The following is an 11,112-nucleotide window of genomic DNA, read 5'->3' on the forward strand; positions in this document are numbered from 1 at the left end:
TCGGATCCCATGGCCTGTGGGTTAGAGGTGGATGGGCCAGAGATCCTGCCCGGGAGGCCAGAATGTCAGAATGATTTTGGTACCTTCCAAAAAATGCTAAAACTGCCAAGAAGGTTTCTTCTGGTGGCCTACAATACACGGGAATAAAAGCCAGAGATTTCTATTTTCAACCAGAGAGGACGTCCTCAGACACGCGGAGGAGTCTGGTCCAGGTGGGGGCTGGGGCGGGGCAGGGACTCGTCACAGTGAGCAGGACAGACAGGTGGCCATCCAAACACCCACCGCAAAACCAGGGAAGGTTGCTTGTGCCTTCGCAGCCGCACCCTGAAGCTCAGTGAGAAATGCACCCTGGGAGGGGGAGGGCTGGTCAGTGCCAACCCCTTGGTATTTCCTGGGGGAGGCTTTCTACCTTTCCTCTTAGAGCAAAGGAATCCCGCCAGGGCTGGCCCTTTTTAGCCAACAGTCTCGCGTCCCTCTTCCGCGATGCACTTCTCTAACTCACCCAACCAGCTCAAGAAAGCCGCAGTGACAGCACACAGCGCGTGCTTCATCAGCAGTGACAGCCAATTGGCGGATCATCGTTTTTCTATTGGCTTTGTCCCTGGCACCAGAGTGCGGGACACCTGAGCGAGTGAGAGGTCAGCTCTGCAAGCCAACTGTAGTTAAAGAGTCCGGTTTTACAGGAACTTGCCAGGCCCTGAGGGTCCTCCAGGAGTGCAAGAGTGTCAGCCCGAATCTCTGATTGTGTTCAGGGGCAGTGACAAGACCACCCAGCCAGAGCCACAAGCTGTGCAGAAGGGCCCTGGGAGAAGGTAGGTTCAGAAGGAGCTCACCCCAATTCAGACACATTTGTGTGCTGGCAAACAGCTATCCAAGAGAACCTTACCCACCCTGAAAAGCTGCATGTCAGGTCCAAAGTCAAGATGGAAAGAACTGACATCATTATCGTGTCCCTGTCCATGAGCGGGAACATCTTCTATTTAGTTAACTCTTGGGATTTATTTATCATTATATTCTTTTAAAAAGGTATTAAGTTACTCTTATATTACTATAAAAATGGAAGTATACATTTAAACTTCTCTCCTTACTGAAGCACAAGGACTATATATGCCCATTTGTTCTCCACCTTGAACTTTGTCAGCGTGTCCTAAGACGAATCCTTAACTGAGAGTTATCAGTCCCACGATGGTCTGATGGGATGTGCCGTGTTTTCCAACAAGGATACCTAAGGCATTCTGTATAATAAAGTCACACACCAAATAACGCCCATGGCCCAGCAATCGGAGGCATAAAGACAGCCGTAGGTGGGCACATTTTACTCTTCCTCCCTTCCCAGGATTCAACCGGGATCCCTGAAGACCAACATTAGTGGGACACTGATGTGCACAGGGACATTTTTTTTTTCTTTTTTCTTTTTTTCTCCCTTCAGGCTGAGCTTGCTTCCTTAGGTCCACGGGCAGCTGCTCAGAGGGGTTAACTCCAAGTACCCACTTCAAGATGGAATAACTGAATGAAGGTCCCACTCGGGAAAGAAAGCTCCATTCTGCCCGGGGAGACTCCACACAGGCCTGGGCCTGAACACTGCACATTTTCAAGATGGATTTTAGAAGCATATACAAATTTATCTCAAGGGGAGAAATTTAGAAGAAAATGTTCTCCATTTTTTTTTATTGATTAAATCTGAGAAGAGATATCTCACTGGCCCTAGTTTTTAATTAATGTTTCTCAGAAACACACTCCTACTGCCACACATATCCTCTGAAAAACACATCTCGGGAACACATGTCCCCAGCAGTGGTGGCTTTATAAGCTGTACTTAAGGTAAAGGTCAAATAAAGATGTGGGAAGTGACCAGGGCCGGCCTGACCTGCTTTCAGGGCTGATGCCAAGACATCTGCAGGCAGCACCTGTCATAAAATCTAAGTTGTTGGGCCATTCATGTTTGGAAAGGCGGTTGTTTCTGTGACTGGCTGGTGGAGATGGTATGGAATTAGCACGGACTTTCAATCATCTTCACTTGTGCAACAACAGAAGCAAATGAAAGTCGCACAGACGTGGAGGGCCCTATCGCAGCTCGGCCCCCAGGAGACTTTTACGTGGGCTATTAAGAACTGATTTTTTAAATCAATTTTATTTTTTATCTGTTTGTTTCTTGGTTGTTCTTTCACCTGGATGATGACCCTTGGGCATGGCTGACCTAGACAGAAATAATGAGCAAAAAGGAAGAACCAAAAGACGGGGGAATTTCCAAGCTACCAGGCTGCGTGTCACAGGATAAGAGAACGTGACAATCCCTCTCCTTAAGTGAGACACCTTATGGTACCGTGTGACCCAGTGCAGGGTTCCTATTATAGCACCTCACAAAGACGATTATCAAGCCTTTTCTTGGAAAACAAAATAAATGAAATAAAAATAATAATTAAAAAACAAAATGTTAGCAATGACCAAGGCCTTCACAGTGCCTCCTGTATTTCCTTCATGGAAGGGAACATCCAGGGTTTTGTGGGGGTGACCCCAGCCCCTGACTCTGCCTGGATGGCTGTGGGCTCCTGGTTCCTCTTCACTCAGATACTATAGAGTTTTGCTGAGCACCTGCTGGATGTCAGGACCTACGGCAGGTAAGTAACTGAAGAGCTGCCACCCTTGGGAGATCACTCATTCAGCCACAAGGCAGGAAATAGCCGAGGAGAGCTCCCAGTAGTATTCTGTTGTGGTTGTGGGCAGAAAGCTATTTCTTATGTCGGGTGGAACTCATGTCCAGGCCGGAAAAGCACACACAGGTCTGGTATGCAGATCTTAAAGGCGGGGTGGGGCGGCAGCGCAGAGGGAGAGCCCCAGCTTCACTCACACAGGAAGCCCCCGGGGCCCAGATCTGGTGCCAGCGTGAGCCGTCCATTCAGGCAGGCCGTACAGCGGGCACTTCCATTTCGTGTATTTGCTTTGAAGGAAGGATGGGCCAGGAAAGGAAACGCTGAACACAAGTCATTACTCAGCATTTCCACGTGTTTAATGTTTGCAGAGCACTCAGTCCTGAGCTGCCTGAAGTCATAAAGAAATTCCAGACCCCAGCCAAGAACTCTAAGTACTTCGCAGACACAAGAACCCACCCCTGGGCATCTGGCGAGGCAAGCATCCTTTTAAAAAAGTAATCCCATAAAATAAACACTATCGAGAAATTGGATCCGATATAATAATCTCTCTGCAAAGCCGACATGCTACTTGGTGGTCTCTGATCTTGGAAAAATCACGATGTGGGCTTATGTTCTCAATCTCCCCATTCATAGCTTGACACGAGTCCACTTTTATATTAAAGATGTCCTTCTTTGAATGAAAGCATTCTATGCCTGACACAGAAAAATATTTGACGGTGGTAATTAGCATGAAAATTAGCTTCTAGATGGCAGGATCTCCAGCATCTGGATAACTGTATTGAAGGTGCAAGATTGACAGCTAACCAGGATCTGCATGAGTGTCAGCTAGGCCAGCACTTCCTGCAAGCACACTGTGCCTGACTTCTGTTTGGTACAGGTTGCATACTCTTAATCCCCAAATCCCATGTTCAAAATGTTCCTAAATCCATAACTTTAAAAGTGATGAATCTAATGCCAAAAAACAACTCTTACTCAATACAAAAAAAACCAAAAAACCAGAGGTAATACCCTGCATTCTATCAGACGACAACGAAATGAAATTAGAAATCAATTATAAAATAAAAAATAGAAGCTACCGTTACAAATGGAGACTAAATAATACACAATTGAATGATGAATGGAGTAGAAGAAATCAAGGATAAAATTTAAAAATTCTTAGAGGTAAATGAGAACACTGATACAACATATCCAAATCTCTGTCCCACTATGAAGGCAGTAATAAGAGGAGAGTTTATTTATTGTATTGAGTGCATTCATTAAAAGAGTAAAAAGTCAACAAATAAATGACCTGACACTACATCTCAAAGCCCTAGAAAAACAAGAACAAATCAACACCAAAAACAGAAGACAGGAAATAATTAAAATCAGAGATGAAATCAATGAAATCAAAACAAAACAAACAATTGAAAAAATTGACCAAAAAAAAGTAGGCTCTTTGAAAAAATAAATAAAATAGATAAAACCCTGGCCATGCTAATGAATGGAAAAAGAGAGAAAACTCAAATTACTAAAATACAAGACGAAAAAGGAAATATCACAATGAACACATCTGAAATACAGAAGATAACTAGAAACTGTGTTAAAAATTTATACTCTAAGAAAATATCAAAGATATCAACAAATTTCTAGAGACATATGACCTATCCAACTGAATAAGGAGCTCATACATGCTTTAAACAGATCAATTTCAAGTAATAAAATAGAAAATGTCATCAAAAGCCTACCAACCAAGAAAAGCCCAGGACCAGATGGATTCTCAGCCAAGTTCTACAGACTTTCAAAGAAGAATTAACACCAATACTCCTCAAAGTATTCCATGAAATAGAAATGGCGGGCACCCTTCCAAACTCATTCTATGAGGCTAATATAATCCTGATACCAAAACCAGACAAAGGCACATCAAGGAAAATAAAAACTTTAGACCAATATCCCTGATGAACATAGATGCAAAAAAATTTCAATAAAATTCTGGCAAAGCTTACCAAAACATATTTAAAAGATAGTGCACCTCGATCAATGGGGTTTATCCCAGGAATGCAGGGTTGGTTCAATATATGGAAATCAATAAACATAATTAATCATATTAATAGACTTAAAAACAAGAATCATGTGATCATCTCAATAGATGCAGAAAAAGCATTTGACAAAACACATCACACTTTCATGTTCAAAACACTAGAAAAACTAGGGATAGTAGAAACATGCCTCAGCATTCTAAAAGCTAAACCCAAGGCCAGCATCATTCTAAAAGGAGAAAATTGAAAGCATTCCCGACAAAAACTGGAATAAGACAAGGATGTCCTCTTTTACCACGTCTACTCAACATCATCCTTGAAACTCTATCCAGAGCAATTAGACAAAAGAAAGAAATTAAAGGGATATAAATAGGTAAAGAAGAACTCAAACCATCACTATTTGCTGATGACATGACTCTATATCTAGAAGATCCAAAACTTCCAACAGAAAACTTCTAGAATAAAGGAATTCAGCAAAGTAGCAGGATATAAAATCAACACCCATAAATCAAATGCATTCCTATACATCAGTGATGAATCCACTGAAAAAAATTAGGAAAACTACTCCATTCTCAATAGCTTGAAAAAAAAAAATACCTGGGACTCAATCTAACAAACAAAACAGGTGAAGGACTTCTGCAATGAAAACTACAGAACACTAAAGAAAGAAATTGAAGAAAACCTCAGAAGATGAAAAGATCTCCCATGCTCTTGGATAGGCAGAACTAATAAATTATGTAGTAGTATGTCAGAATGGCCATACTACCAAAAGCCTTATACAGATTTAATGCAATTCCTATTAAAATTCCTAAAAGTGAAGTAGGAGGCCTCACAACACCAGACCTTAAACTATACTACAGAGCTATAGTAACAAAAAATGGCATGGCATAGGCACCAAAATAGACCTGTAGACCAATGGTACAGAGTAGAGGACACAGAGACAAACCCACATGAGTATGGTTATCCCATACTAATCAAGGGTGCCAAAAACATTCACTGGACAAAAGATAGCCTATTCAACAGATGGTGCTGGCAAAACTGGAAATCCATATGTAGCAAAATGAAATTAAACCTCTATTTCTCACCCTGCACAAAAACCAACTCAAAGTGGATCAAAGACTTAGGCACTAGAACAGAGACCCTGCACCTAATAGAAGAAAACACAGGCTCAAATCTTCACCACCTCAGTCTAGGATCTGACTTCCTTAACAAGACCCCTAAAGATGCAAGAAGTAAAATCAAGAATCAAAAAATGGAATGGATTCAAATTAAGAAGCTTCTTCTCAGCAAAGGAAACAATAATGTGAAGAGAGAGCCTACAGATTGGAAAAAAAAAATCTCTTACCACATGCACCTCTGATAAAGCATTAATCTCTAGGATATATAAAAACTCAACAAACTTAACACCAAAAAAACAACTAACCCAATCAAGAAGGGCTAAAGAACTGAACAGATACTTCACAGAAGAATAAATACAACTGATCAACAAATATATGAAAAAGTGTGCAACATCTCTAGCAATTAGAGAAATGCAAATCAAAACTGCTCTAAGATTACACCTCACTCCTGTCAGAGGCAATCATCAAGAATACAGGCAACAGGGCTGTGGCTTTGGCTCAGCCATAGCACACTTGCCTGGCATGTGTGAGGCACTGGGTTCGATTCTCAGCACTGCATATAAACAAATAAAATAAGACTCTATTAACAAATTTTTTAAAAATTAAAAAAAAAGAATATAGGCAACTATAAATGTTGGCAAGGACGTGGTGAAAAGGGTACATTCATACATTGCTGGTGGGACTGCAAATTAGTTCCACCACTACGGAAAGCAGTATGGAGATTCTGCAGAAAACTGGGAATGGAACTACCTTTTGATCCAGCTATTCCACCCCTTGGTTTACACCCAAAGGACTTAAAATCAGCATCCTATAGTGATGTAGCCAAATCAATGTTTGTAGCAGCTCAATTCAGAATAGTTAGACTACGGAACAAATTGAGGTGTCCCTCAATAGATGAATGGAAAAGAAAATGTGGTATATATCGGAATATTACTCAGCTTTAAAGAAGAGTGAAATTATGGCATTTGCCAGTAAATGGTGGGAGTTGGAGAATATTATGCTAAGCAAAATAAGACATTCCCACAAAACCAAAGGCTGAATGTTTTCTCTGATACGCGGACGCTAATTCCCAATAAGGCAGTGGGTACTAGAGAAGAATAGCATTACCTTAGATTAGGTAGAGGGAAGTGATAGGAGGGGAGGGGAGGGGATGTGGGGATAGGAAAGATAGTAGAATGAAACAGATATTATTACTGTGTGCGTATATAAGTGACTACATGATCAATATGATTCTGCAACAGATTCACTCAGAAAATGAGAAATATATCCCATCTCTATAGATGATATATCAAAGTGCATAAATGCATTCTATTGTCATGTATAATTAATTAAAACAATTAAAAAAAATTTTTTTAAAAAGAGTGATGTGATGCCACAATGGAAAAATCACATGCTATTACAGAATTATTTAAGATATTATATAAAGTTACATTCAGGTATGCACATAAGGCATATGCAAAAAAATAGGTGTGCATTTAGACTTGAGTCCCATCCCTGAGAGACCTCATGTATATGCAAGTATCCCAAAATCCAAAAAAATCGGAAACACTTCTGGTCTCTAGCATTTCGGATAAAGAATACTGAACCTACCTACTTAACTAAGTTTCAGTGACCACCTTAGCCTGGCCCACAGAAGGGCTGCCTTTACAAATGGTCACTTTGTGAGACTACTTGGGAAGTAGGTGTGCACACTTAAAAAGTGCAATTAGTACACACCCACAGGGCACAAAATGTTTTAACTAACTGTTCTAAAAAAAAATTCCAATGGTCACATAAAAATGGAAAAATAATCTAAAGACTGTATTTTAAAGACATCATCAGCTTTATTTCTTATCAACATTATGGCTCCATTCGTCCCTGACATACTCCACAGGACAATTTGGAGAGTTTGACCCAACAAGACATGCCATGTACACACACACACAAGCTAACACAGCAATGGAGGTTTCCAGATCAAGATCCGCAAAAGACTAAAACCCAAAAAGACCATCCAGCCCGATCCTGGAGGCTAGTTCCCTCTTGGCGCATCGGCTGGCTTAAGAAAAGATCTCTGCGTGGCTGGGAGTGTTGCTGAGTGCTTCCTCCTGACCTTGTGGGGCCAAGGGAACAAAAATTAGAGACCTGAGCCTGCCAATGAGTTAGCTGAACGTTTCAAACAAAACAGAGTGAGACATAAGGCACAGTAGAGATGAAGACGACGAGGAAAGGTTTAATAAGCAGAAATTAAAAGTTGGGATTGTTTCATGTAATAAAAAATCATGAGGGAGCTGGGCACCGTGGCACACGCCTGTAATCTCAGCGACTCAGGAGGCTGAGGCAGGAGGCTCGCGAGTTCAAAGACAGCCTCAGCAACGGCAAGGCACTAAGCAACTCAGTGAGACCCTGTCTCTAAATAAAATACGAAACAGGGCTGGGGATGTGGCTCGGTGCTCGAGTGCCCCCGAGTTCAATCCCTGGTACAAGAAAAAAAAAATTGAGAGGGGCTGGGGGTATAGCTCAGTAGTAGAGCACTTGCCTAGCATGTGTGGGGGCCCTGGGTTGGGTTCGATCCTCAGCACCACATAAAAATAAAATATTGTGTCCACCTATAACTAAAAGAAAATTTTTTTTAAATCATGATGTGGGCTCATGTTCTCAATTTTGGGGTAGACACCTAAAAACAGGTTTCAGGATACACTAAGCAAACAGCTGACATCACTGTACAAGCACAAACCACAATCACAGTGTAAGAGTGAACACAGTCTTATCAGAAAAGCAGGGGAGGGTTAGCACACACAACTTTAAAAAAATGCCTAAAGAAATTGGAACCTAAATGTACGAGGTAGAGCTTTGCACCCAGAGATCCTTAAGCATGCACTGTCCCCAGCCCACAAGGAAGAGTCATGGCATTTAACCCGTGCCCCTCACTGCAGATGGAAACGTGTGTTCATAGAGACGACGTGGCCTACTAATCTGACCCCCTGAGAAAGAGATAGGGCCTAGTGGGGCTGGACGGGGCCATGGTTTCTGTAAGGGAGGGAGCCCTGAAAAGCTAAGTCAATTGTCACAAGCGTCACAAGCATCTTGATGACTAAGGCTGATGTTTGGCCAGGCCTGGAACGGAAGAATAAGGCAGAGTGAGAGAATGAGATGGGAAGAGTCCACACAGCCCTATCCATCCTCTCGCTGCCCCTGGGAGAGAGGCGATTGCGCTGAGTTTGGTGGAAGGGAAAGGACCAACCCTCAGGCACCATCTGAAGCAGGCAGCAGCGGCCACAGCGCCTCTGTGCAACCAGGTGGGTGACTAAGCTCTGTGATGGCTGAACCCTTCCTCCTGGCCTCGTACCTGTGTGGGATTCTAGATGGCACCTCTGCCATTCTTCCCAAAGAGCTTTTACGGGGCCGGCTGTTGTAACAAGGTTCGCTCTGAGAAGATTCCGCCCAGCTTCCTGCGTCCTTCCTACCCCAGCCTTCACCGGGAATAACTGGTCCCTAAAGGGTTTTCTTTGCTCTGAACCTCAGCTGCAGTGGCCAGGATACCCTCTGGTTGCTCCAGGGGTTGGGATTAGACATGTGGATATGTAGGCCTGCAGCTTTGGCTCAGAGGTAGAGCGCTTGCCTAGCAAGTGTGAGGCACTGGATTTGATCCTCAGCACCACATAAAAATCAATAAATGTGTCCATCTACAGCTTAAAAAAAAAAAAAGAATAAATTGTTGAAAACAGCTCATGGATTGTGACATGTGCCACACCAACACAAGCTGCTATTAATAGAGGAACCCTTGCATGTGGGCATCAGAGAGCATACAGGAACCCTCTGTATTTCCAACCAATGTTTCTGTAAACTTAAAAAAAAATGGCAAAAAATTAAAATTTACCAAAAAAAAAAAAAAAAAATAGATATGTGGAGGGGGCCCCTGGATTTAGCAAAGCTGAGTAGAAACCACAGCCCAGAGCGGGCACAGGCATGACCTGTGCTTTGCAGACCAACAGCGAGTTCGTTCTAAGTCCTGTCCTGCAGACCACTGAGAGGTTAACCAGAACCACCGCCCAGGCCTGACCTACTTGGAGGAAATACAGGGGCAGGACGTCTGCTCTAGTCCTGACCTAATTTTCTGAAAGAATCTCAGCCACTTAGAAAGCCTCTCCCTCGTTTCCCCACAACCTGGCAACGCTTAGTGCTGGGCAGAAAGAGCTCTTCATCTGCAGGGCTTCCTTCCAGCCACACCAACCCAATAGCTGCTCTGAGGCAGACCCTCGGGCAGCCGCTGGTGGGACCTAAGAGTGGTGTCGCTTACACACCTACGGCCTCCACTCTGGTGTCTGGCACGTCTGCGCCCAGGCATTGGGCTGGCTGGGTTGAAACGACCCTCAGCACAGAGCTCATCACCTGAGTGACTCCCGGGCTTTCCCTGGCACTGGCCGGGCGGCCCAGCATGCCGAGTTTAAGAGCCATGTCAATGAGTAACTTCCAGCATTTCTTCCTTCGCCCCTGGCAGAAGCCCATCCCACTTACCCTCGTACATCTCCAGGATGTGGACCGTGTCGCCGATCTGCAGGGAGAGCTCCACATCTTGAGAAGCGTTGTAGTTATAGATCGCTGGGAATGAGAAGAAGGGGGCACGGTTAGAAGGCATGCCACTAAATGAATTATTTACTCAATCAACAACCCACCATTAAGTGATTTTGTGCCAATCACCCATAAGAGCAGAGAAGGAGCGCCATTTCCACTATCCAATGAATACCTATCGGTAGCCTACTGTACCTCTCACATACTGCGGTGACAGAGTGACAAAACAAAGATGTGGCCCCCTGTTTCAAGGGAATGTAGCAAACTAGTGCTGGAAAGGTATTGAATGTATAATCACAGAAATGACTGCGACATTAAACTAGGAATGAGCACGGTGAAAGAGAATACCAGGTGACAATGAGGATACATCATGGGGCTCTGTAGGTCACCTGCCTTGTTCCTCAGACAACAGCCAGCCTGAAATATCCTGAGCCTATTATCACCAGGATACAGGGCAGCTGTCTCTTGGCTTCCCTGACATAGTATTTTTCAGCCAAAAGGCTGTATCTGAGGATCTCCACTAAGAAATGACACAAGGGACAACAGAGGGATGGTGCCTTGCCCCAGCCTGGACATGTGGGCAGCAGGATCGCCCCAGCCCTCTGATCAATCCAACCTCAGTCATCACCGTTCTTAGGACTGGCAATGGCTGGACCAGGTAGTGAAAAACCATAGCCTCGCTCATGACAGACAAAGGCGACAGCCAATAGTTAGACGGACAAGAGTTTTGCATAGATATTCTACCAAAGATTACACTTGGGTGACTATTAAGCACATGAG

General features: G+C 43.4%; 1 protein-coding gene across 2 annotated transcripts in view; it reads right to left on the reverse strand.

The window, feature by feature from the left end:
- The window catches only part of Dock5 (dedicator of cytokinesis 5), a 184,016-nt gene that overhangs the window by 120,793 nt on the left and 52,111 nt on the right, over nt 1-11,112 (reverse strand). For both annotated transcript variants that reach the window (XM_078030869.1, XM_013365008.3), the window contains exon 2: nt 10,279-10,362. In XM_078030869.1, the coding sequence (XP_077886995.1) occupies nt 10,279-10,362 (84 nt within the window). The remainder of the gene's footprint in view (nt 1-10,278; nt 10,363-11,112) is intronic.

The sequence above is a fragment of the Ictidomys tridecemlineatus genome, chromosome 14 (assembly GCF_052094955.1).
Source record: "Ictidomys tridecemlineatus isolate mIctTri1 chromosome 14, mIctTri1.hap1, whole genome shotgun sequence".
Taxonomy (NCBI): Eukaryota; Metazoa; Chordata; class Mammalia; order Rodentia; family Sciuridae; genus Ictidomys; species Ictidomys tridecemlineatus.